The sequence below is a fragment of the Apodemus sylvaticus genome, chromosome 9, assembly GCF_947179515.1.
Source record: "Apodemus sylvaticus chromosome 9, mApoSyl1.1, whole genome shotgun sequence".
NCBI classification, from domain to species: Eukaryota; Metazoa; Chordata; class Mammalia; order Rodentia; family Muridae; genus Apodemus; species Apodemus sylvaticus.
The window spans coordinates 53,896,141-53,923,843 of NC_067480.1; the positions used below are offsets into that span (position 1 = coordinate 53,896,141).

Genomic DNA, 27,703 nt, shown 5'->3' on the forward strand with positions numbered 1-27,703 from the left:
TGCTCTTGGGAGGTAATTAGGTTACGGTAAAAGAGCCTTCTGGATGGGTTCAATAACTCCATCCAAGGAACTTTGGCAACATTTTGTTTCTTCTGCCATGTGAAAACATCCAAGAAGGCATTGGGCATAAAGCACAGTGCCCTCACCAGACGTTAAATGTACTGGAGCCTTCACCTCAGACTTCCCAACCTCTAGAACTACGTGCTCCTCTTGGACATGTGCAATGCAGGGATGCGAAAGCTCCTGTTCTACAGCTATGTTTTGTTTAATTTTTACACGAGAATTGCTTGGGAAACCCCCAGGTATCAGAGTTCTACAATATAGAACTGTTTCTGCAACAGGTTATTTGTCTCTAACGGCAGAGTATTTGTTTCATAGATTTGGACATCCTAGGCTAGGGGCCCGCTCACTTCCTGCGGCATGAAGGAGGACTGGTTGGTCGATTCTCCATGCCACATGCCCTGTCTGGGCTTTGTGATTCCATAAAGCAGTAGCCGCTTACCCATCACGTCACACATGTAAAGGTTGTTCTCAGAGGAGTGAGACAGCAGCCAGCCCATGGTTGCTGCTGACTTTCACAGGAGGGGGCGGGGCTGCCTACCCGTGGTGAGGTCACTAGTACTGTGCTTCCCCTACATCATAGAAAGGAGACAGTGTATGGATAGAGGGGCCACTGCTCTAATGCTTTCCATTTAGGATGTGGTACAGCCCCACAATAAGAAACATTCATTAGACTCAATCATTAGGAAAGCTGGTCTACAATTGCCAGTCACTTTGAAATTTGAGATATACTCACTAGGCTGACATTAAGGAGATCACCATTAAACCCATAGAAAGGTGCATTTTTAGTCCTGAACACAGTCCCACCACACCTCTGTAGGAACGATGAAGAAGGCTATTCTAGGGTTTCCACACTTGCAAACTAAGTCTGTTGCAAACCTGTGCAGCAGATGAATCCTCCACTGACCTTCTGGCTGACCCTGGCCAGGTAACCTAGTTTCTCCAAGCCTCAGGTTCAGCCTATTTGGCACCAGAATGGTCCAGAACGTTACTAGTGAAAATAAATGCAACAGAGGAGTAGTGGTTGTGCAGGCCTTTAATCCCAGCACTCGGGAGGCAGAAACAGACAGATCTCTGAGTCAGATAGAGGCCAGCCTGTTCTATCTGACTTGAGTTCCAAGACAGTCCAAGACAGGGAACACGAAGAAACCCTGATTTGAAAAAACACAAAAAACAATCCTTTCTCTCCAAAACAAATCCACAACCACCACCACCACCATCACCACCACCACCACCACCACCATCACCAATAGGAACAATGAGTGGAACAATAGGCAGCCCCCCACCCCCCACCCCCATGTTAGGTTTTGTCTAAGCTCCACCCCACAGTTAAAGCACACGATGGGTACATATCCTTAGTCCTCTGCAGAGCCAAGAATTTTCTCACATGCTAATACAAAACAATAGAATTTTCCACACTGATAGAAATGGCCTATTTTTGCTCAGCCCAATATGGTAACCACTGTGCATATGTGGCTGCTGAGCCCAGGACCACGGGTTGTCTAACTGAACACCTGAGCTTTAAGATCAGCTGGGAGTCACTTCAGCTTAGACAGCTAGCTGTACACGGCTGATGGCCGCCGCACCAGCAGATATTAATTACTTCTTGCTCGGGAGCCAAGCAGAGAAAAGGGAAGTCTGAGCACAGGCCAGCCGGGAGCACAGGGATGGGCAGAGGCAGTCGCTGGTGTGTGGTCAGGAAAGTCAGGTGACACTGAGAGAACTGACTCTAAAAGAAAGATGTGGGAGAAAAGGTGACAGGAGGAAGCCTGTGGCAGAACCGTGACAGCTGCCACAGCCGCCGCATAGAGTATTAAGGCACTTTGTGGGTTTGAGTTTTAAAAAGCCACTAGGAACAAAAGGAAACTCCAGAGCAGCATGGGGACTCAAATTTCTCTAAGTTCGGGCGAGGGGTCACCGTGCCAGCAGAGGACGCTTGCACCTTTGGTTGTTGTTATTCAGCAAGCTTACATTTATTCCAACCTCAAAGTTGAAACAACTAAAATTGGCATTGCTCTGCTTAGAAACAGAGCTGACCCAGCTCCTCCACAGGACCCCAAAACACATGTCAGCGACATTCTAGGGACTCCAGGGAGCACTGGGGGGGGGGGGGGAAACCTCCAAACACATGTCAGCGACATTCTAGGGACTCCAGGGAGCACTGGGGGGTGGGGGTGGGATGTTCCTGGCGGCTTTGACGTAGCTTTTGAATGCGTATCTTAAAATCACGGAGGCCTAAACAGAAAAAAGGTGTGTTTTTATTTGACAGTGCCACTCAATTAAGTGGCTTGTAGTAAAGATAACTTCTTATTTTAAAATGTCATGATAAATTAAAGTGCAAGCCCACAGACTGCTGTGTTGGCTTAGCAGTGAGGGTGACGAGTTTGCACAGCCCAAAGGACAGAATAAACAGCAGTTCCTGGGAACACACCTCCAAAATAACAGAGGCTTCAAGCCATCCTGGACTTGAAAAATAAGAGCACTGCTTCTTGGGAGCCTTGTCTCTCCCAATGAAAGATCTCCTGGCGGTCCATGGCTCCGTGCTTATCCTTTCACTCCATACAGTGGCTTTAAAAGCACACAAATGGTACATACGAATCAACCAAGCCGCATTTGCTTAGATTAAATCACTCTGTGTATTCCGAGACCAACGGTCCAATGCCAGCTACGTCGGGATCCTGGCTGGGAAACTCTTTCCTTCTCCCACCTGTGAGAGTGTTTTTCTTTGACATCTGAGCTTCTTCACCAGTCTCTGATGTTTCCCTCACTGCCCTTTTTGCCTCCTCACTGAAGCAAAAAGAACAGAGCCTCTCAGCTAATTACTCTCAGATCAAATAATACTGGTTATTGTAATTGGTCATTGTCCGAAAACACTGAGTTCTTCTTCGCCCAGAGGCTGCCTGGCGCAGCATAGTTAGCTAGCTATTCCTGGAATGCCTCTATTATCTGTTTTACTTTGCAAAAGAAACTAGGGATTTGTTGAAAGCTGGTAATAAAAGTCTGCCCTGGTCTGAGCCGAGACCATGTTGCGAGGGCCTGGGAAAGCATGACCTCTATGAATCAAGTTCCCCCTCCAACGACCACTCAATGATGTTATTCGGTTTCTCTGTGTCAGAGAATAATAAACCCACTAGGTTTTCTCGGAGGCCAGCACTACTGCTCTCAGGGCCTGGGGCGTGGCAGAGGGGCACAAAACAATTTTAATGACCAAATTCACTGAAAGTAAAATGGTTCATAAAGAAAAACTAACACCCTCCCAGGGGGCTGGCTTTCTCAGAGGCATCAGTCAGAGCCTCGGATGGGGGTACTGGGGGCCTGGTGCTCAGTGCCCTGAGTTCTAGAGAAGCTTCACTCTCTCCTCTGTGTCTAAAGACAAGAGTACTTGGCAACGTTTCGCTTACCTGTTCCAGACAATCTGCAGAGTTTGAGGTTTAGGTGGCGGGAACCATTCTGGAAAGCACACAGAGCAACATTAAAATCAAGAGCTACTCTTCAGTCTGTGGCCAAAAATATTATTAAAATTCTAAATGCTCATCATGGCTTGGGGTAAAAGAGGATTCTAGAACCAGGCAAGCTAACTACAGGCTCTGAAGGCCTCTCCTCTGTGTGTTACGAGTCACTGAAAGGTGTGAGTACGCATGACTTTTGCGTCCCATATTCCCATGTTGAAGTCCTAACACAAAGTATCATGGAATAGGACCTTATATGGAAAGAGGGTCAGTGTAACATTCTCATTAAGGTGGGTCCTAATGTCATTTGACTGGGATCCTCATAAAAGGGGAAAAAATGGACAAAGAAATACATATTAGAGATAATGACACAAAGAAATACAAGGACAGTTATCTCCAAGCAAGGATGGGCACCTGGAAGAGATTCTGCCTCTGTCTTTAGAAAGACCCAATCATGACAATGCCACTCTTTCAGATTCCCAAACTCTGGAAGAAGGAACAAGACACTTGTGTTATTTGAGCCTCTCAGTTTGTGGTCTTTGGGTATGGCGGCCTTCACAGAGCTGTGCAATTAAAACATTCAGTTGGATTAACAACCTTCTAACACACTGTGTTGTGCAGCCTATGTGTCAAGTGCTAGAGAATGCAAGAAATCAAAAGGAAGTTCATTACCCTCCCAGAGCTTACAATCCTCCTGGGAGAATAAAAGGACACACACACACACACACACACACACACACACACACACGGACAAGGAAAGCAGCATGACTTTTAGGGCAGCCTGTGCTACAAAGTGAAAGTATGTCTCAAACAAACAAACAAAAAACCAAAATCAGCTGCCATTGCCATGACAACAACAACACAAAAGCAAATGGTTGGGCAAAGTCTCCAAACTCAAACATTGGGCTGGGAGAGATGGCTCAGTGTCGAGAGGGCCCGCTGCTCTCTCAGAGGACCTGAGTTAGACTCCCAGCACCCACATCAGTGGTGTACAACCTCCTGTAACTCCAGCTCAAGGGAGATCTGAGGCCTTTGGCCTCTGTAGGCACCTGTGCTCATGTACACACCAACACACAGATAGACACATCTATGCATAAGTTAAAAGAAAGCCTTAAAACCAAGTAAACAAGCCTCAGAAATGCTTCTTTTTTAGAGTAAGGAGTATGTAATTGTATATGCCACTTGTGATATAATAGAGGTGAATCCTGCCTTAAGTAATTCAAAACCAGGCTGAAGATGGCTCGGGGGTAAAGTGCCTGCTGTGTGAACTAAAGAACCCACATTCCATCCAAGGACTGATGCGAACAGCTGTGCCAACCCAAACTAAAGCCACAATGAAAAGGGACTAAATGGGTTGAGTTAGCGCCTAGTTCGCCTAGTTCGCCTAGTCCGCCTAGCTCTTGGGAGGCAGAGGCAGGAAGGTCACCACAAGTTCAAGGGCTAAATAGGGAGACTCTGTCTCAACAAACAAAACCAAACAAGAACTAGTAATTGACTTCTGGGTGTGGTGGCTCATGCCCATGGTCCTGAACTTGGCAGGCAGAAGCAAGAAGCTGGAGAGTTCTAGGCCAGCCTAGATTACCTATAGAGCCCGGAAAAACAAGCCTTTAGGAAACAGAAACTGGAAGTCTAATTACGAAGGGCCACAGAGAAGCTGTGGAGCATGCCAGCTGAAGCTGCTCATTACATTCCCCTCTGTCTTTTGCTCTTTCTCTATCTCCTCTCCCTTTCCCTTGTTCCTCTCTTGAGGAGCTCAGACTAGCCTCAAATTTGTGATCCAGACTGAGGGGAGACATTTCAACTATATTTTGAAATGGCACTTGTGGCCATTCCTTTTCTTGGACCTAAAGTATGATTACCTTGGTTTTTAAAACATCTTCTTCCAGGTTCTACATAAATGGAATAAACCAAGATTGTGTGTCATGGCTAAGGTTTTAATCAACCTCAACAGCAGCCACTTGGATAATCCTGACGTATGCCTGTTGGTAGGTACACAGAACGACCTAGAAGACGACTTGTAAGTGACAGGATGAGCAGGCCTCACTCTTCAGACAGCGAACTGTGACACGTCCTTACATAGCACTTGCCCTGTTAAGGCAGTGGAGTCATGCCCTGAGAATTCCAAGGATGACATTATTATTTTTAATTTTAAAAGTAAGTTCAATTAAAAGTTTATTTATAGTGTTGAATTGTAGAGTAAAAAAAGAGTGATTAAAGAAAGCCGTGGTACCGGGTGGTGGTGGTGGTGGTGGTGGTGGTGGTGGCTCAAGTCTGACTTGAATGCTTGGGAGGCAGAGGCAGGCAGATTCTGAGTTCAAGACCAAAGTGGTCCACAGAGTAAGTTCCAAGACAGCCAGGACTACACAGAGAAACCCTGTTTTGAAAAACAAAACAAAAAAGCAAGCAAGCAAGCTGTGGAAACTCAGTTTCCAAGATCAGATGCAATCAAAAGGGGCATGCAGATGGCAGGTTAGTGCCCTTGGTGAGCTCTTAGGGGTCAGTGAGTATTAGGCTACTCTGTTTACTAGCCTGTGCCTACATTCAAAATAAGTAGTAAAAACAAGACTATCTGGCATCTGCCTAGTGTTCATTTACAACCTGCTTACTGCTGCCTGTTTGCTATTCTCCCAGCCAAAAGAAGAAGAAGAAGAAAACGGGAAAAGAAAATGACTCCATATTCAAGCCCATCCCAGTTTCCAGTTAACAGAACAGAATTATTGAGAAATCCAGAAAATGACTTTCACCATGGTGTTTTGGCTACTTTTCTATTGCTGTGCTCAGCCACCGTGGATGATGCGGTTTCAGAGGGTTAGAATCCCCACCATCATGTGGGGAGCACGGCGGCAGGGAGGCAGGCATAGCGCTAGAGGAGTCGCGGAGAGCTCATGGCCTGAGATACAAGAGTCACCGAGAGCTCACGGCCTGAGATCCAATCACCAGGCAGAAAGAGCTAGCCGGGACTGGCATGGGCTTTTGAAACCTTGAAGTCCATCCCCAGTAACACACCTCCTCCAATGAGGTGACGCTTCCCAATCCTTCCCAAACAGTTCCACTAACTGGAGACCAAGCACTTAGATATATAAGCTGGTGGGAGTCGCTCTCATCTATCAACCCATGGTGACCATCTGCCTTGGTTTGCTTTGTATAGTCAGTATAAGAGGTGTTGCCTTTATTTGTCTGTGTGTGTGTGTGTGTGTACATCCACACAATAGGTGGTGTATAAGTGGAAGTCAGTGAATAACTTTTGGGAGCCAGATTTTTCCTTCCACCACCAGGTCCAGGGATTGAACTCAGGTTGTCAGGCTGACACTGCAAGTGCTTTTACCTGTTGAGCCATCTCGCTGCCCCAGAGATTTCTTTTTCATTTTAATTTTACTTTATGTATATGAGTGGTTTGCCTGTACATATGTGTGTGTATTGTGTGTGTGCCTGGTGCTCACAGAGGCCAGACAAGCGAACCAGATCTCCTGTAACTGCAGTGACAGACCCTTGTGAGCTGCCATGTGGGTGCTGGGAATCTCACCCAAGTCCTCTAGAAAAGCGGAAAGTGCTCTCAACCTCTGAGAGCTCTCTCCAGCCCCAGGTATTTCCTTATGGTGTGGTTTAGTAACATGAGCACAGAATCCCAGCTCAAACCTCTCTGCCATTCAGGTGCTCTAGGACTTGGGGGGTGAGGATTGCTCAACCTGTCTGGTGAAGCAACAGAGAGTTTCCAGAACTGTAAATGAGAATCATTTTGAAGTTTCCGGAAAGATTAGATAAGACCTCTGGCATGTAGTACAGACTCTAAAGCTCCTGGTCTCACTGTTTTTCTTTCCTTTCTTCCTTTTGCCCTTGGACACAGTTTCAGGAGATGGGGCTTGGGCCAACAGGGTAGGGTGGCCTCACCTGCAGAGATTTTTAAAAGAAGGCAGCCTGGCTCCACCCCCTAGAGAGCCTGATTTAACAGGTCTGGGAGGGGCCACACGTTGGTTAGGTTAGTCGTTGCGCTGTTATTATGTCTTTAATAGGCTCCAGATGTTTCTAGTGAGGTTAAGGTTGGAGGATTGCCGCGATGCAGCTGAGAAAGGGCTCTAGCACTTGCCAGCAACTCATGCTTCCCCAAGCTTCACTTCCGCGACTGCAGCAACCCAGGGAGACTGTAGCAGAAGTCCATTAGCCAGTGTATATAAAAACTGCAGAACACAGCATCAGACTCCTACTTAGTGAGGGCTTTTCCCTCCCCCCCCCCAAAAACAGGAAAGAGAGAATGTGACAAAGGCAAAGGAGGCTCTCAAGAATTCCAAATGGATGCCCTTGGACCATCTGGAGGGCAAGCAACATTTTGAACTTGAGCCCTCTGGTTCTGTATCCTAATTGAAATGCCGACTCTCTCCACATCTATTCTGAAGCTACATCAGCCAAGCAGGCAGGGTCAGCTGGGCAGCCGCTGGGAAGCAGAGCCCACAGCCTGTCTGTGACCCACATGCCAGATGACCTTGCTTCTCTGCCATTGATTTTCTTGCAGTAGTTAAGTTTCGAGCAGTCAATGAGAGGCACACAGGCATCTTACACAGCACCATTTCAAGAGGGTCTGTTTCTCTGGCTTCAGCAGCCTCTAAAAATAATAGGTCTAGAGGTAGCATGCGTCCTTCCAAAGGCAATAATAAGTCACCAGGATGCCTTCTCCTCCATCTCCTTCCACAGCAGCTGTCTTAAAGAGAGTGAGCTCTTATTTGAGTTCAGTTGGAATTCAAGGTAAAAAGTGAACTGGAAAAGCAGAATATTTAAATTTCTGAATGAAGCAATATTCAAATGTGGGCAGAATAGCTGCTACCCTAATAAAAGATGACCACAGGTTTTGGTGTGTTTTTGTTTGCTTGTTTTTTCATCAATGTTTAATAGAACTTGTTCCACAGCTGGTTCAGGCGTAGGAACCTTTAGTCCCTGGAGACTTGCTGAGTGATCAATTGAGAAAACATCACCTGGATGGTTTGAGCCTTGGCTCAAGGTGAAACATTTTCTGGTTACTATAGTTTTGCCTCTGTCACCCTAAGGTTATCTTATAGTGCATTCTGTTGAACTACATACACCCCAGGAATTTCCTGAACACAATGCATTCTTGAGATAACACGTATTTATGCAGTTGATAACACGGCTGGCCTGATTTTGCTATCTCAAGTATGTTAAGAGTGTACTGCAAAAATCCCAGCTTTCTCCTTCACCTACCTGTACTGCACTCTCATCCGGGTTATCTGCTCCCCAGTCCTAGGTGGCTGGTCTTACTCTTCCTCATGGAGCTGGCATGGAGGGAGGGAGCACCTTCAGGCCTCCAGGCCCTCTGGGAGGGAGCATCTTCAGGCCTCCAGATCCTCTGGGAGGGAGCACCTTCAGGCGTCCAGGCCCTCTGGGAAGGGAGCATCTTCAGGCCTCCAGATCCTCTGGGAAGGGAGCACCTTCAGGCCTCCAGATCCTCTGGGAGGGAGCACCTTCAGGCCTCCAGGCCCTCTGGGAGGGAGCATCTTCAGGCCTCCAGGCCCTCTGGGAGGGAGCATCTTCAGGCCTCCAGATCCTCTGGGAGGGAGCACCTTCAGGCCTCCAGGCCCTCTGGGAGGGAGCACCTTCAGGCCTCCAGGCCCTCTGGGAGGGAGCATCTTCAGGCCTCCAGGCCCTCTGGGAGGGAGCATCTTCAGGCCTCCAGATCCTCTGGGAGGGAGCACCTTCTAGACTCTAAAAGCCAGGCCACTGATGTTTGAGGCTCCCTGGCATTTGAGGCTCACACTCCAGTTCACACGTGTGGCCCATCATTCCTGGAACCCTGCATCAAAACTTCCTGAGATTGTAAGGCTACCTGATCCTCTGGGGATGGTTCCAAAGGTAAAGAAGGATGTTGTGGATGGGCCTGGTGCTGTTTGTATTTTGATGCTAATTCCACTCTCCTAGGCGGGGCTGGGGACAAAGAGTGAGTCACAGGTGACTTCTTGTGGACCAATCCCCTAATGAATAAAGGAGGCAATCACTGGGACAGTGGGGAATCTTCCAGGTTGGAGAGGGGAAGAGAGGACACAGGAGAGAGGCCTTTTTCAGACTTACATCATGAAGACAAGATGTAATTATGAGTATCTCTCAGTTTCAATGGTGGATCCGTTCCGCCATTGGAGGATTTAGATTTAATAAGGCTTACAAGATTAGGATTTTAGTTGCTGTGCCCAGTGATTGAGTTACCGTTATTTCTGAACTAAATTTGTGTTGTGTTTTCCTTCACGCTGCAGCTCAAGAAAGAAAGGTATGCAGAGCATAGGTGTGCTGTGGGGTATTGAAGCACAGGGCTGGTGTGGTAAGGACCGGACCCACCAGTGGAAACCTAGCAAGCTGGGTGGAGAGACTGTGGAGTGCTGAGTCAGAGTCTCCACGAGATGAAAACAGGCTGGCCATTGCCCGCCAGTGCATGGCCAGCCAGGCCACGAGGCAGAGAGTGCTGGCTGAAGCTTGGGAACGAACCCTTCAAGTTTTTAATATTTCCCGAAACAGAAGGGGAAGCCAGGCCTGAGTGCCAGGATTGGAGACCCAGGAGAAATCCCAGTAGTCAGGGGTGTCGCCATGCATGGAGGCACTTCTCTGCTATTGTCTGTCTGTTCTCACAAATGACATTTGAGCTTGATCAAATCACAACTTTCAGTATCATACTTAAGGATGCATTGCTGGGCATTTTCCACTTCCTGTAGCCTCAACAACTATTTAGAGGCCTCCAGGGGCTCGGCACAGAACACACACCTGGCATTCCCCCCAGCAAGCATATGGCTGTGAGATTTCTGTGGCATTGTTATTCATAATTACCTTCTAGTCCTCTCCAGCCCCTCTGGTTCCCCTCTCGGCCCAGCGACTCCTTCCCCTGTCCTTGGTGGATTCCTTCCTGTCTGGTCAGGTCCTCCGCTTGCTTCTCTACACAGTGCTTCCTAGGCTTACTTGCCTCTTCAAGCTAAGGTCTTCCTCTTCTGCATTTCTAGGTTGGGGTCTTATCATAGGCTGGCTTTTGATTTGGTTTTAAGAAGCCTGTTCCTCCCACACAGCCCCCCCCCCCCTTATTCAATGTTCCACTGAAAAGGGACTCTCTTTCTCTCACTGTTGAGAAGGATTTGTTTTTCCTTCACAATTCAAATCTGATTAGTGACAACTTCCTGACTTCCTTCTAAAAGGATTTAGAAGTGCCCGGCCTCTCCTCACTGGCTGTCACTACTCTAGTGTTGACATCTAATTTGTCTTCTAGAGTTTAGAGAACATTGCCACATTGCCTACCACCAATTCAATTCTGCATTTTGTCTCCCAAGTGATTATTTTTTATAAGTTAAGGCCTGCTAGATTACCTTCCTGTTAAAAAAAACAAAAAAACAAAACAACAACAACAACAACAAAAAACTTATTCCCTCTGTTGTTTATAGGTCAACATGCAAATTCTACGTGATTGCCAGGCACTTCCCAGATGGTGCCATCCACCCTTCAGCCTCTTCTTCTGCAATGGCCCTCTATCGAACCAACGTTCTAGGTGTGCAATTGACTAGGTACATGCTGTTCCCAGCATCTGATTCCTTTGTCTGGCGCATGCTCATCTGGAGAAAGCTATCCTCCTCTGTCCCCTTTCTAGAACACTGTGGAGACTTTATTCACATCTCTCCCTCAGGAGACCATCCTCCCTCAGGTTCCCAGAAGTCCCTGGGTGACACAGCTGCCGTACACTTCCCACACTGCACGACTGGTTCGTTCACGGCCCTCCTTCCTGGACCATATATTTCTTGAAAGCAAGAATCTACACTATGATGCTTTATTTTTTTTCTACTATCACTAAATTTTTGCTGATGAATGATGGATTAAAAAATAGAAATGAAATAAATTTACCACCTCTTACTTGCAAAACTCACTTGTGTGTCTTATTTCTGTGTCTTCTGGGAGTGGGAAAGGGACCTCTGGTTTAAGTCAGTTCTATGACATTTAGTGCTTTTAAAACCACTCCTGCAACTGGGAAGGAATAAGACAGGCCTTAATTTTGTGTTTATTTTTGTAATACTTGACGCATTAATCTTAATAAAATTGCAATCTGGTTATGGTGGTACATTCCTACAATCCCAGCACTTGGGAGGCTGAGGCAGGAGGATCATAAACTCACAGCCAATCTGAGCTACAAAGTGAATAGCAGCCTACCCAGGGCTACAGAGCAAGACCCTGTTTTGAAAAACAAAACAAATAAAATACTCTACATATACACGCATGGTTTTATGTTAAAAATAGTTTTATCTGCTTTTGCTTGTAATTTTCCTAACTTTAACTACTTTAAGATCATCTACTCCCACTCCATAAAAACTAATAATTGCTTCCAAATAAATTAAAGATGAGAAAACCAAAAATAAATGTGGAAACTAGAAGAAACTATTAATAAAGATCAAAGTGGGCTGTGTATCTAAATTAATTTCCCTGACTGGTGTGGGGGACGGTTAATAAAGACGTTAATAGGAACTCCCTAGGAGCTTTCTGCAGCACTCCTGAAGTGATGTCGTAATGAGTCCAGTCGGAGCGCATAGATCCTGGGAATGCCTGTGGCTTCATTAGCGGGAGCAAGGGAGGACCACTGGAGTCCCAGGAAAGGGACCGCACTTGACAGTACATTCCAGAAGCCAAACTCAGCTTTAGAAATCCAGGTTTGGTGGGAAGATGTCATCAGGAAATGTTTCCCTAGCTTGTCCCCCTGTGCAGGGCATTGTTTAATTACCAAACAATATTTATAGCTTAATAATGAATGCATACAGAAAACTGTTATGATTGCCTTAGGGTCCAATGAGTCTGGATATTCTGGGTCAACTGCTTCCTGGATAGGTGACACTGGCACAGATATCGGACTCTTAAATCTACAGCTCTCATTTGTAAAGTATAGACAGGGCTGGAAGAGCTGGCTCAGCCATTAAAGGCTAGGCTCACCACCAAAACAAAGTATAGAGAGTAACATTGCTGCCATCCGATAAGGTGGTTATGAATCAAAGCAAGATAATTTCATTTCACAACTATCTGCTGATTAATTTTATGTACCGGTTAAGGGCCATGTATAAAATCCTTCTAGAAGAATGAAAAGTAGCTGGCTTGGCCTCTAGGGAATTCTAGAAATCTTTTTCTTGTAGAAAAAAAATTAAAGAGCCATGTTGATGCCAATACAGAGAATTTATGAGGCCCTACTGCATTCCTGGCAGGAGATAATGAGGGTTCTCCTAGGGAAGGCTTTGCAGGTACAGAGTGGGTAGGAATTTGATGGCAATTTAGATGTAGGGAGAAGACGGGTACAGGTTTAACAGGCACTCAGACACACGTAGGTAGGTGCTTAAAAACTTGAACATTGACTTTAATGATGTGAGAATCCAGACAACATTTGGGCCCATGCAAACCAAACCAAAAGCCAGTTCTGGTGCCACAAGGTATGCTGGGCATCCTGACAGAGGCTAGGGTCCCTATGGTCCTAAATATAAAGGACCAGAAGCAGTGTGTTCTTCCACACCCGTTGTGGTGTCTATGCCACGGTGGATCACTATGCAGCTGACCTCGAACACTGACAGAGAGAACAGAAGCCTAACTTTGGTCAGGCTTTTCTGAGAAGCTAGGCTCTGTGGCAGACACAGTCCAATCAGCACTGCTGCAAAACGGGACGATGGAGAAACTATATGGTAAACAGAAATACAACAAAGCTGGATATTGACTCTGGTCTTTTCCAGTCAGGAAACATCTCTCTGTGAGCCTGGGAGAACATGTCCTCATCTGTAAGATGGAATTACCTCCTCCAACACTGACCCAGGCAAGCAGCAGTAGAGATTAGCAATTATATGCAATAAATATTATATATAATATATTATACTATATATGTATCATTATACATTATGCATATACTTATGTATATTGCCCAGCACACAGGGAATATGTTTTAAATGATAGGATAACTCCCACTTTGTGGCTCAGAGAACTGAAAATAAACTCCCTTAAGTTCTCTCAGACAATAAATGGAGGAAATCAGGCTTTCCATTCAGAAGGTAGCTCTTTCCCTCTGAGTTCAGCCCAGTAAATATCGCTCAGCAAATAAGTCATGGCTACAGCTGACACCAAAGCAGAGGCAGTGTTAGATAGGGTTCATTGCATTTGCTCAGAGTTCTTTGGGTCAACACAAAATGGTTCTTTAACCTATTTGGAGTGAGGATGATTTTCAGTCCAATCTTTTTCTCCTACATGGCTCCCACAGCTCTTACACTGTCATTCATACACACACACACACACACACACACACACACACATATATGAAATGATAATTACATAATTCCTCTCCTTCCCTTTCCTCCTTCCAACCCTTTACATGTATGTATCTCCCCATACCTCTCTCTCTTTCTCCCTCTCTCAAATTCATGGTCTATCCCTAAATACATAAAAACAGCATGCTTAGTTCACCTAATGTCACCCGTATTTACAATCAGCCCTGAGATCACATACATACAGGGAACATCTTAAAAGGGTTTTCCAGTCAGAAGGAGAATTCAGGAGTGAGGCTCCACCACCTGACTAATGGCTGCTGTCCTTCCCAGTTATTTCTTGCTTCCACCTAGTGGTTAGAAGTTGCAAAAGCAAACATAGCAGAAACCAATAGGGTGTGGGCTAGGGCACGGATTTGGGGGCCTGTGCCTCTGGGCTTTTTCTGTGTGCAGCCTTTTGTTTGTTTGTTTGTTTGTTTTGGGTTTTTCCCTTTTTTCCTTTTTGCCTTTTACTAAGTTTCCCCAGTGAAAAAACTCCCAGATGAGGTGTTCTTTCCTGGAACTGAAAACCAGCTTAATCCCGGATGCTTCCCTGTGGCTGAGCTCATGAGGCAAATCAGGCGTGCTTTTCAGCAGATATTTCTTTAAAAGTCCTAACGGCCTCGGTGTACGCTGCTTCCTTCTCTATGGGAACAGGCATCAAAGAGACAGGAGTAAAGTGCTTTGCACGCACATCAGGAACTAATTGCCAATTTGGCAAATGCATTGACTAATGTCACGCACTGTTATTTCTAAATCCTCTCCTGTCCTTGACCCCCAGTATCTAGATGTAAACTTGGAACCATTAGTGAAGAAGGATAAAGTCTTCTGGTGCCTCAAATGGAATTGAGAGGGATTTAAACTCAGCGCTTTTGAGTGTGGTGAAATGAACTCAGCAGTACCTTAATGCTAGGATTTGAGCTCACACAGCACGAGAGCTTTCAAAAACCGTGTTTAAGGAAGCCCACAGAGCCGGACAGACCCTTTCAGGGGAGCAAACAGGCTTGGACGGAACAATCAGTGACACATTAAAACCACCACTGCACTGCGATCATGTGGGCAGAAGAAAAAGTTCCTCTATCACAAGATCTTTGCATCTAATGAGACGGTGCCTGGACAGCCTCCAGAGGAGCAGGCCTCCGTTTACGTTAACAGAGACACGTCTAAATATTTAGCTGATTCCATAAAAAGCCCTATGTGATTTTGTAGAAAACAGGTCTCCAAGGTAAGACCTTGTCGACTGTTGCCATTGAAAAATCTAGACAAAAGGGGACTAGGAAAAGAAAACTTAAAAAAAAAAAATTGTGATCAAAAGCACAAATGCTTCCATTTCCTTTTCCCTCAGGATGAACTATATTTTAAGGCCCTTCAAGCGCTGAGGACCAACACCACGCCAGTTGTTACATTGTCTTAGACTGAGACTGTTTCTCTTCTTTGGTTGGCTTTATTTTGTCTAGATAGAGACGTCCACACTGTGTGGGTGGGCATAGTCTCTGTTTAGTTGGCCTCAGAATGCCTGAGGTTCGAATGACTCTGAGTACATTTTCTTGTGAATGGAGGGAGGAAGCACGAAGGCTGGGGAAACTTTGTAAAAACATCTACAGGCGTCTGTTGCTCAAATCCACACTACTGTCTCCGGGTTAGTAGATCTTAGCCAAGATGAACATCTGGTTTGCTCTAAGCTTCTGGGATCTCCTGTGCCACAAACCCACTTCATCCCTGTCAGTTGGGGGCTTTAACCTCTTCAGATACTGGGGTAGAAGAATTCCCTTTAGGATTCTATCATTGCTTGGGGATGCTGAGGGAGGGTCACTAAAGTCTCCCCTTCCCCCACTGCAGGAGGCCAGCAGCCTCAGTGCCCGTCAGCATGATTAATGCGTCTTGGCTAATTGTGTGAAAGATAGCAGCCCTTTAGCGAGTGTGACCAGTGTATTGTTCAGCCAATCACAGGCACCTCAGTTAGCATGTGAAAGGGGGTGTGTTGCTGGAGGAGGCTAGTAAGTTCTGGCGAGTCAAAGGATGAGAGTTTGGGGGGGGGGGCGAGGAGCAACACCCACTCCTTTGAGAGGAAGTTACTGTGCTCTGCTAACCCTGTAAACCTCCTAGTCAAAGACCCTTTTCTCCTCCTCTTTTTTCAAGATCTTTTTTCCCCCCTATGGCACAAGCAGGCAAGGCCCCGGCTACTCTGCAGATGGAGTTCACGTCGCAGGGTTTTTAATATTTCACTTTTATATTTCTGTTAGAGGATGATCCTGCTGAGAGCCTGGGAATCCAGGCTCGTCAGAACCCCCGCACCGACACTTGGATATACCGCTCTGAAAGCCATCCCAGGAGGAAAGATTAAACAACAACAAAAAAAAGAGCCTATTTTTCAAAGCCTACTTCTCAATCTGCCCACATCAAAATAAGACAACTGGCCCTTTGAAGTGGAGGACAGACAGTTCTCGGCCAGCTTGCTTAAAGTGGGGAGTGGGGAAGGAGGAAGGAAGGAAAGGAGGGAAAGAGGGCAGGAAGGAGAATGGGGGCAGTCTTGACCATAACACACCCCTCTCTCCTTCCAGATTTACTCAGGAACAAGTAGCCACAACCAGCCACAACCTAAAGCCCAGCGCACTAGAACTGGGAGAAAGCTAGGTCTTACTGGAGTCAGCACTGAGAGATTTTTACCATCTCCACCAGAATTGGTGTGGTTCCTCAAGGCTTCCCCAGGCAAGGCCTAGCAACAGCAGCAGATGGATGGAGGCTGGACTGTGCACCAAGCGCAGAGCAGCCAAACACCTTCGATTGTGCCGGGGGGAGAGAGAGTGCATTAGGACTTTAGCTCAGTAGTACACAGCACACAGATTTCTAAATGACCAAACGATTGGAATGAATATTTCTTTTTTTTTTTTTGGTTTTTTGAGACAGGGTTTCTCTGTGTAGTCCTGGATGTCCTAGAATTCACTCTGTAGACCAGGCTGGCCTCAAACTCAGAAATCCACCTGCCTCTGCCTCCCAAGTGCTGGGATTACAGGCGTGCGCCACCACGCCCAGCTGGAATGAATATTTCTTAAAAACTAAACAAAACGTGACTGGCCAAGGAATACACAAAAAACAGTCACCAGTAATCCTCAGAGAAATGAGTTTCAAGCATCAGCACCAAGTGGCTGAATCAAACGGCAGTTAGAACAGACACTATTCATGAGACAAAAGTAAGCTGGGTGTGGTGGGACATGCCACTTGGGAGGCTGAGGTAGAAGGGTCACTGTGACATGTGAGGCCAGCCTGAGCTATATAACAAGATTCTGTTATGTACCCCAGAAACAAATGGTAGTGGTGATGATGGTGATGGTGGTGATGATGGTGGTGGTAATGGTGGTGTTGAACACCAGTAAGGATATGGGAAAAGTGAGACAGACACTCTTACTATTTTCACTATTTCTAGGACAGTACATGAGTACAGTTATTATGAAAAACAGTACAAATCTCTATTTAAAAAAAACCAGGAACAAGCTCCCTAGGATCCTGCCATCTCACTACTGGGCAAATATCCAAAGGAGCTGAAGCCGGTGTGTCATGTACACACTACACTCGACGTTCTCTGCAGCCCTGCTTACACTAGCCAAGGCCTAATGGACAGTGGTAGGCATCATGGGAGAAAAAAATGGGAGCAGGAAATTGCTATTTACTTGTAACGGAGTACTACGTAGTGATAAAAATAATGGGATTCTGTCATTTCCAATAACATAGAGGAAACTCTTCACCAACTAAATTGAGCACAGGAAGACAAATCTCATATGCTCTCCCTTCTCTGCAGAAGGTAAATGTTGACTTCAACGGAAGAAGAGAGTGAGGCAGCAGTTAACCGGAGCCTGGGAACAGTGTGGGAAAGGGGAGGATGGAGATGGGGAGGCTGATAGGAATACGTTAGATAGGAAGGGCGACTCATAATGTTCTAGCGCTCCCTTCCTCTTCAGTGTCTCTTAAATTACTTCAGTTCAAGTTTGTGGAAAGAGCAATAGTTCAGGAATGGGGGTAGATAGGTTCAACTCAAGCGAGACTTGCTTATTCATAAGACTTGCTCTGGGACAGGAATCTCATTGATGACCCCTTTAAAACACGGTCCTTTAGACTGAGTTATTAAAATGGTATCAACCCCATGCCCAAGATACACTACAGTCTTTAGATTTAACAAAGGTGGCATTAGAAGCCCTGGCTGTGGTTAAGGTTACAGGTCTCTGCTCATGCTCAGCCTGACCCACAACCATAAGCTTCCCAAACTCACAGAAACAGCGGAACACAGCAACCTAAGGAACACTGTAGTCACAGTGAGAATCGGGGGAATGAATCCAAACCCATGCTCTGCAGAGCCAAGAGCACAGCTTATCCAGCCAGGGACTGCTGCGCCTTGTACCAGTCTAGCAGATAGAAACAGAAGGGAGCGACAATGCAAACATATAAGCCTCACTGATATGGGGACTGGAGAATTTTCTTTGTAAAAACAACTGCTCATTACTTTGACATGACAGCAAAATGAACAACGTGACATATTTCTGTTTCCACAGAGCCCCGTTAACTTCTTAGCATGGAATCTGGCAGGGAAGTGTTTGGCTACATTCCTAGCTTTGATGACCATCTGTTATGGGGATATCTCACTATTGCCTGGACCAACCTGCAACCCAAGCATTTGATATTTGGGCCAGCTGCCTATGTTTACCACAGCTATTTTGTATTCATAGGCACCTAAATGATTTTCGAGTCTACATTTCTGCTTGTAGCTACGTTAGGGAGCGGAGGAAGGTCAGTGGGCCCGTTCACACTCAGGAAAAGAGTGGAGGGAGGGATGGGGAATGATGAGAACAGGACTCTCCTGGAAACCATGGCAACTAGAGCCAGGAGCTGTTGCAGACTGGACAACGATCTCCAGAAAGAGCTTTTCTCATCTCCATCTCACACCAGAGGGGAGAGGTGCTACTCTACACCTCAAGACCAGCATGTTAAATGCTGGGGGAAATAGCTAGAAACAGTAAGGCAATTCCAAAGACCCTAAGGCAACGTAGCAAGGAATGTGATCATCCTCAAAGAAGCTGGAAGGACTTTACAGTTAGTCTTTAGCTTTCCCTAGAGCAATGAGGGAAACAGGGAAAAGCCCAGCCTCTCATCAACTCCTCCTCACTGCCCCCCCTGTCTCTCTGTTGGCCTTTTAGACCCAAGTCCTCATGCTTTAGCCTCTGGAGTGCTGTGATTACTGGCGGATATCACCACACCCAGATTTCTTGTTTTCCTCCTTAATTACTTTTGAAGTCTCCCTGCAATTTCTTGCTCTCATGAAACTCTTCCAGGAGAGCCTCATACCAAAATCTGTAATGACAATTGGGGAACATTTGGGATTTAGTAATGGGACAATGTAAGGACAGAAAGACTGTGTAGTCTAGTTTGGACCACTTTCATCCACCCTGGGAGATCTCCATTCTGGGAGAGGTTAGCCTCAGCCTTTGCTTGCTTTCCTGGCTCCCAGGGCTTCTGAGATGGCCCGTCTTCATCTTCTGCCTCACTGGAAATCTCACTTCCGTCTCAACGCCTTGAAGTGACTTCTTGGTTATCTGACTATCGGCCATGGCTTGGGGACCACTTCTCAAAGAATTTCCCTGTGGACAATACTACTGCTTCCTGTCTATCTGTCCCCAGCAGCTACTTGTGTGTGTGTGTGTGTGGGGGGGCAATGTGTGACAGAAATGACCAGTTGTCAGGCAGAGAGACAATTTTCTAGTTGCATCTTTCCTGGCTTATCCTAGGTCTGGCGTGTCTCTAGCTCCCTCTGTTGCTTTAGTTTTCCTTTTATACAAGGCTCAAACATGTAGGAAATCAAGCGAGTGACAGGCATGGGCTCAGAAGTGAGGACAGTCCCTGGCTCATGGAGTTAAAAGCGCTTGTTGTTCCTTTAAGCTGTGAGGTACTGAGACATAGATGTAAACTCCATGGTAACAGTTCTTTTTAATTATTTTCACCTTGCTACCTGGGTTTTATGGTATTGGAGAACTGATTTAACCGTAATTGCTATTTCAATTTCTTTTTAATAAAAGGATTAAGCTGGGCATGGTAGTACAAGCCTGAAATCCCAGCAGTTGGGAAAGAGGCAGGTAGTTCTCTGTGAGTTCAAGGCAAGCTTGGGCTATACAGTGAGACTTTGTTCTAAATAAATAAAGAGAGAAAACAAAACAACAAAAACAATCATTGGAAAATATACAAATCTGGTACTCTGTCTTTGTTGGGTCTAATAACAGATGAACACTCTGTGGCCAATACTGTCCCGGCATTGCCCGCTCCTGGGATGTGCAGAACCGTACCTGGATTGTAGTTAGGCAGCTTGGAGACTCCAGGCCAGGTATCCTCTGTAGGGACTCCCAGAACCTACACGGAGCCAGAGAAAGAGAAACAAAGGTAAGAGGAAGCCAGCTAGATGAAGCAGGCACGGAGACACAACGTCCAGATTAGAGAGGAATAAAGGATTGAGTGATGTCGCATGGTTCCAGCTGACATATAGGAGAAATGTTTTTGTTCCAATATTTTTTTCCAGTTTATTGTGCAAAGCACTGTATTCCCGCAGTCCTGACCCTGTGTGTCTACCAACCCAAGCTGCACCATTGCCAAGAGTTTAGGGTATGAAGCATCAGGAGCGGCTGCTCGCCGCCTCACGTCCCAGTCCTGGAGGCTTGTTTTCAGGAACTGCTGCTGGTCTGAGTTATACCTCGGCCCGGGTGTTCAGCTCTTCCTGGATAAAGGATATGGATTACTGACCCTTAGGCAGCAGAACACTGGCTGAAAATGACCCCGCTTCGATCTTTGCCTTTTCTACTAAATCCGTCTCATTGTCTAGTTTTCTCCACACCCAGCAGCTTAAACTATAATTTGGTTTTCCCCTGGCAGATGATAATGGTAACATCATGTGAAACAGAAACTGGCTTATGCTTTTAAAAAGCTGTGTGTGCATGTGTGTGTCAAGACACTTGCATGGAAGGTGAAGGGTAACTCTGTGGAGTTTTTACTCACCGAGGCATCTTGCTGGTCCTGACCTGTGCTTTAGATGTCCGAAGTTAAGTTCTTGTTTTTAATGAAGATGTACTAGGAAAATAAAGTCTTCTGGAGTGTGAAGCCAAATGGAGTTTGGATGGAGGTGTTACTGCAGCCCACTACAGACACCATCTCACCATTCTCCGAAGGTGACCCCAAACCCCATAGTCAGTTCTGTGTGGGAGACTGAGCAGCGTGGTCTTGTGACGTGTTCTCATAGTTTGTTTTCCATCACTACAGCGTAGCTCTTCTCTGAATATTATTTTTTATAAAACACTGAATATAGACACTGGTCCAGCTCTTACAACAGGAAGCTAATTGTCTGGCTGAGGATAACTAATAGAAATGTAGGAACTTAAATTCCTTGGTGTGGTGACTAGGTCCCTGGTAGAGCTTGTGGAGTCTATTGTGCTTGTCTTTACACAAAAGACACTAAAGCGCTATTTCCCTCCCATAATATGTTTTGAAAAGTCATGCCACTGAGTAAAAGCTTTGAGCTTTGATCCATTCTCTAAACAAACTAAAAAAGTGAGTGAGAGGATTATGAGCTTTTCCTATGACCAACCCAAGCCTGGGGGGACACTGAGAATCTTGGGTTCCATTTTGAAAAACCAACTAGCCTAATTCTTCTTCTGTGGGTGAAGCCCAGAGGAGGGGAGGCCAATTCTTTCTCAGCCTGGTGTCATCTGTATTTGTACAGATGCATGTGTAAACAAGTGGGTGTGACTCATGGGTACCCATTCATCTTCTGTTGGTTGGCAAAGCGCAGTGGAAAGAAAGCAAAGGCGGGGAGGAGGAACCAACACAGGAAACGAAGAGCAAACACAGGCATATTTTCTGGAAAGTGAAAGCTTCCAGACTTCTTGGTTACTTTGTACTATGTTTAACTGAGGCCAGATGAATACTGAATTTTCTGGAAAAATTTTATGCTAAAAGCTTATTAAACTGAGATGTTAGAAGCTTAAACAAAAGCTTCAATTTATTCATTTAGCAGAAATTCATTTAGTAAGATACAACTTCAGAAACTTTATAATCTGTTTCATTTTCTAACTTATTTCACAGGTGAGGAAAGCAAAAATAGATGAATAGGACCACACAGAACCAAAAGGCATCTAGAAAAAGAAATAGTGAGATGGAGAAACAATCTACGAATGGTAGAAAATGCTTGCAAACTATATATTTGGTTGGAGTTGATATCTAACTATAATGAATCCGAATGTACAAGGAACTCAGAGAACTCAGTAACAAGTGAACGAATCTACTAATTTAAAAAAAATGATCAAAGAACTCTAGTAGACATTTCTCAAAGGAAGACATACAAATGGCTAAAGGTATGAAAAAATGTTCAACATCACTAGTTACCAGAGAAATGCAAGTTGGGACAATAACTGTAGTTAGGACCATGGGAATATCATTGTGTATCTGTTGGAATGGTTTTTGGAAAAAAAAATCCATAAAGGGCTGAGGGTAAGACTCAGCTAATTGAGTAGGTAGAGTCCTTGCCTAGGGTACAGGAGAGACCCTAAGTTCAGTCTCCAAGGAATGTGTGAACCAGGTATGGCAGCACACACCTGTAGTCCAGCACTTGGGAGGATCAGGAGTTCAAGGCTGGGCTATGACACCTACCTCAACACCCTGCCTCCCCTCCCCCATAGGACAAAAGGATGGTGTTGGTTAAGATGTGGAGGAATTTGGTGAGAATTTGAATTAGTCCAGCCATGATGAACTAAAAAGCTGCTATCTAATCTGCCCTATGTGTGGGGGTGGGGTAAGGGGCATAAATTAGCCTGTCAAAGAGATGGCTCCTATTTAGTGCAGCAGGAGTGTGGCATGAATGTACCATGGAATACCTCAAAAGTATCTCTGAGGAAAAAAAAATGCATGTGTTAAGGTGATGCATGTGTTCATTGGCGTGGTTTAGCCATTCTATAATGAATCCGTATTCTGAAACATCATAGTGGAGCTAAGGAGGGGATCCATGGTAGAGGGCTTGCCTAGTGATCAGGAAGCGAAGAACTGAGTCCCACAAGTTTTCCTCTGATGTCAACATGCAGGCTGTGCCACCACTGATGTCCACATGTCTGCAGGAATGCTCATGCACACATTCACAGACACAGCAAATAAATAAATCTAATACTTTAAAAATATTTAAATTATTAATATATTTTTAAATTTATAATTAAATTATAATTTAAAAATTTAATTTAAATTTTTTTAATAAATTTAATTTAAAAAATAAAACACTTGAATTCAAAATTATAGAGTGTTTTCACATCTGTTCTGTCCTCATGTACCTCCAAAGACCTCCTTCCTGCCCTAGATACATACCAATTACAACCGTATTTTGCATAAGGAAACCAAACTGAAATACAACTATTGCTGCTGTTTGGCCTTTACCATTGGTTACATACTACTCTAAGGAAAAACAAAACAAAACAAACAAACAAACAACAACAACAAAAGCCAACCCCCAAACCTCAAGTTCCTGAGCTGTAGTGTTGTTATAAAGCAACACAATCTGGCCGTGGAGATGGCTCAGCAGGAAAGGAGCTTGCTACCTGAGTTTGACGCCTGGGGACCCACACAGTAGGAGGAAAACACGGACAACCTCAAGTTCCCTTGTGATCTTCTTCATGGTAAGTGCACCCTCCCAACCCAAAAATACACATAAAAAAAACACAACAAAGTCATCTAATGTAATAATTTTGTCCAGTTTCCCTCAGAATACAGAACTATAGATGCAATTGGAGTTCTGCCTGAGTAAAATGAATTAGGCCCCAGTATACAGCTGAGAAAGAGAGCGATCTTCCTGGGACGGCGGAGGTCAACAGTGAGCCATGCACCTTTTCAGACTCCAGAGATAACTACCGAAAGGGGAAAAGCCAATGAACAGAGGAAAACACGATGATTTAAAACTACCGAACTGGGCCTAGGGAGATGGCTCAGTGCTTAAAGGTACTTGCCGCCCTTCCAGAGGCCTGGGTTCAGCTCCCAACTCTAACACCAGGAAGCTCACTACATCTAACTGTGCCTTTGGAACATCTGGCACTCTCTTCTGGCTTCCACGGCACACACATGCACATGTGTACACATACACATTCACACACACACACAAATTCACACACATACACACACATTCACACACACACACACACACACACATTAGACAAATTTTTTTAAAAAATGATAGGAGCTGCAATATCCTCTTTGCATGTTGTTTGCAGGAGCCATAACTTCTCAGAACCAGAGAATAATGCGCACCTTAAGACAGCGAGGCTCACAGAGTTTGGGTATAGTCATGTTCTTTGTTATACCCGAGGTTAGAACTGTGTTCAGTTCAGCACGACTTCTGACTCCAAGCCAGTATTATTTCTGAGATGCTTACTTGATTTAATCTGTAATAACTTGCCTAAAATGTCAAAATAACGTCTCTGGTTTACTTTAGCATGCCAAAGATAAAGACAGGCATGAATATGGTTTTCTGGGCAGGATCTGTTGGGGGTCTCGTTAAGACACACTTGGTTTTAACACAGCACTCATTTTCTGGTATTTTATCTCCAGCTTCCAGCACAGACTCCTGCACGTACTGGGTTACACAGATATTTGTCGTGTGGCAGTGTCAGTCACCATGGACCAACAGCAAGAGAGTCCAGGAATATCTAAGCCACTCTTCCTGATTTCTGAGCACAAAGAACTGCAAAGTAATTGTTTTTGAAGTGTGTGGTTATTTAAATAGTACCGAATGTTTTTAAAAACTTGGCTTATGCCGGGCAGTGGTGGCGCATGCCTTTAATCCCAGCACTTGGTGGGGAGAGGCAGGCGGATTTCCAAGTTCAAGGCCAGCCTGGTCTACAGAGTGAGTTCCAGGACAGCCGGGGCTACACAGAAAAACCCTGTCTTGGGGGTGGGGGGCTGGGGGGGGAGAATGAAAAACTTGGCTTATATACAGTTCTCCAAATGCTAATGGAACCTGTAGATATGTTTACCTTCTTTTCAAATATGGTATTTCACAAACATTCTAACAGCACGTGTTACTTCAGCATTGCATGTATTAGCTATGGTCACATGCTTCCTTTTATAGATGCTCGTCACAGCTGCTCACATGGGTTTACTGGGACTTCTGTCATCATGCTACTCTGACTGAAAAACACGTGTCTCATAGTCCCCTTTTTCTCTGTTACTTTTTGCTTCTCATAATCTCCAAAGAATACTTATATATGGTTAATGTCCATAAATATTGGACATTAAATAAATAAATAAATAAATAAATAAATAAATAAATAAATAGGTAGGAAAGAAATCTTCAGATGTGTGAAGGGTCATTGCAGGGTGAAGAGTGGCAACCCCAGTTGTTCTTTCTTGGCTAAGAGTAGAGCAACAGTGGCTGATTGATGCATCTTTATAACAGTGTATGAGAGAAGAGAGAGAATATATGTGCATATGTGTGTGTGTGAGAGAGAGTGTGTATGTGTGTGTGTGAGAGAGAGTGTGTGTGAGAGAGAGTGTGTATGTGCATGTGTGAGTGTGTGAGAGAGAGAGCGAGAGAAAGAGAGCGAGCATGTATGTGCATGTGTGAGTGTGTGTGTGAGAGAAAGAGCAAGAGCAAGCGAGCAAGAGAGAGAGAGAGAGTTTGTGCGTGTGTGAGTGTGTGTGCACAACCCATTGGAGCCATTCTCTCCCTCTACGTTGTGGTCCCAGGGATTGAACTCGGGCTGTTGAGCTTGTCCAGCTTGACCTTTAACCTCTGAGCCATCTCTCCAGCCCTACAAATATTTAGCAAGCATTTACAGTGAACTGGTTTTGCTATAAGTCTTAGTTAGGGTTTTATGGCTGTGAACAGACACCATGACCAAGGCAAGTCTTATAAAGGACAACATTTAATTGGGAATGGCTTACAGGTTCAGAGATTCAGTCCATTATCATCAAGGCAGGAGCATGGCAGCATCCAGGCAGGCATGACACAAGTAGAGCTGAGATTTCTACATCTTCATTTGAAGGCTGCTAGCATAATACTGGCTTCCAGGTAGCTAGGACTAAGGTATTAAAGCCCACACCCACAAGGCCACATCTACTCCAACAAAGCCATACCTACTCTAACAGGGCCATATCCTCTAATAGTACCACTTCCTGGGTCAAGCATATAGAAACCATCACACTATACATTTCAGAAGCCCCAAAATGAGGTTACAAAATCATATAAAATCATATATGATTTCCATTTTCATAACTACTAATTGGCAAGAAAAGCCACTGCACCAGCCACCTCCAGCTCAGATGATGTTTCAGTGTCCAAAGAGATGATCCCAAGTGGCCTTTATAGCTCTTTCTAAGAATATGTCCTCTGGCTAGGGGGGGAACCGGTTTGTTTGTTTGTTTGTTTGTTTGTTCATGAATGCTTCCTATTTTGTCCCGTGTTTCCCATAATATCCTCCAGGTGGCCAAAGACAATTTAATGTCAGTGATTAATACATACACACACACACATATTCATAGTCATTGTTTCTCACAGTACAATTTATCCTCACCAGAAGGTGAGGAGCTGAAGAGAGCTTAGTAACTGATAAAAGCCCCCCCCCACCCGTGTGAAGCACCTTGAAGCTCATATGAATGAGCCTTGAAAACATTATGCTGAGTGAAATAAGCCAGACCCAGAAACACCAATATACAATATCAGACATGCGATAATTCACAAAGTCACAGAGACAGAAAGTAGACGAGAGATTCTCAGGGGCTGAGCTGGCAGACTAGATGGGACTGTGGTTATGGCTGCAGAGCTTTAGCTGGTGATAATGCAAAGGTGCTGGAGATGATCACAGAGACACTGACCGCCAGTGTGAATGTACTGACTGCAGCGCACTGTCCGCTTAGTTGTTAACATAGCTGCATCCTCCTTTTATTGTCATCGTTCCTAGGGCTTATTGGGTGCTATGTGATTTGTATTTATTGTGTGTGTTGGGGAGTGGTACATGTATGGGAGTCAGAGAACAATTTGTGGGAGTTCTCTGCTTCCACAGTGTGGATTGGAGATTCAGCTCAGGTTGTTAGGTTTGGTGGCAACTGTCCTTACCCAGTGAGCCATCCTCCTGTCCCATGTGATTGTTTAGCATCTACCATTCCCGAGGTGGCAGAGACCTTCAGAGTGACTATTGGAGTAGGAAACCTTTCATGTGCGCCCAGTTGTTCTACAGTGCACAGAGACTGGTGAATGTCAGTCCTGCCAGGCCACCATGTTATCCCTCACAGACCACCTGTACACGTATACAACATACCCATCATGGTTCCAGATGCTACTGTGTTGAGGTCATCTTCTGCACCCCGTATTTTCTCAATGATAACACCAATAGCACTATAGAGCAAAGCCAGGGAACCTATAGTATTAGCCCAAAAGTGCCCCTTGCCTAGTCACCATAGTCAAGATCTGTACATTTCTTGGTTTGTACCAGGCCATGCTCTGGGTTTCTTCCAATCCTAAACGGAGACCATTCATTGCCCCGAATGCAGCCCCTGTTGTGCAAGGTAAGGAAAGCTAGTTCAAATCTGCCTCGGGTTTTATTAGCTCCAGTTGGCAAAAGAAATTCATCAGTATCCTGAACGATATAGTGTGGATCCACATTTAAAGGAGACAGCAGGATGCAGGCCTTCGAGTCACCCGCTCCTCCCGTTCAGAAGAAGCTACCTACCCTGCTGGTGGATTTGTTGCCACTTCCTCCGCCACCCTCCATGAGGTCACAGCAAATGGCGGGTGCTCAGTCAAGGCCCTAGCAGCAACAGCGGGGGGGGGGGGGGGGGAACCCGCACTGCTACTTTAATGATGGTTCTTAAATGCTTTAACCTCCCTTATAGCCCACCACCCAC

The 27,703-nt window shown here is 45.3% G+C and overlaps 1 protein-coding gene and 1 pseudogene across 3 annotated transcripts in view; both read right to left on the minus strand.

Annotated features, from left to right (window-relative positions):
• The window catches only part of Cdk15 (cyclin dependent kinase 15), a 90,944-nt gene that overhangs the window by 16,799 nt on the left and 46,442 nt on the right, over positions 1–27,703 (minus strand). For all 3 annotated transcript variants that reach the window (XM_052192655.1, XM_052192656.1, XM_052192654.1), the window contains exons 10-11: positions 20,125–20,188; positions 3,462–3,510 (exon numbers count right to left, since the gene is read on the minus strand). In XM_052192655.1, the coding sequence (XP_052048615.1) occupies positions 3,462–3,510; positions 20,125–20,188 (113 nt within the window). The remainder of the gene's footprint in view (positions 1–3,461; positions 3,511–20,124; positions 20,189–27,703) is intronic.
• LOC127692380 (mitochondrial import inner membrane translocase subunit Tim23-like) lies at positions 26,983–27,570 on the minus strand (annotated as a pseudogene).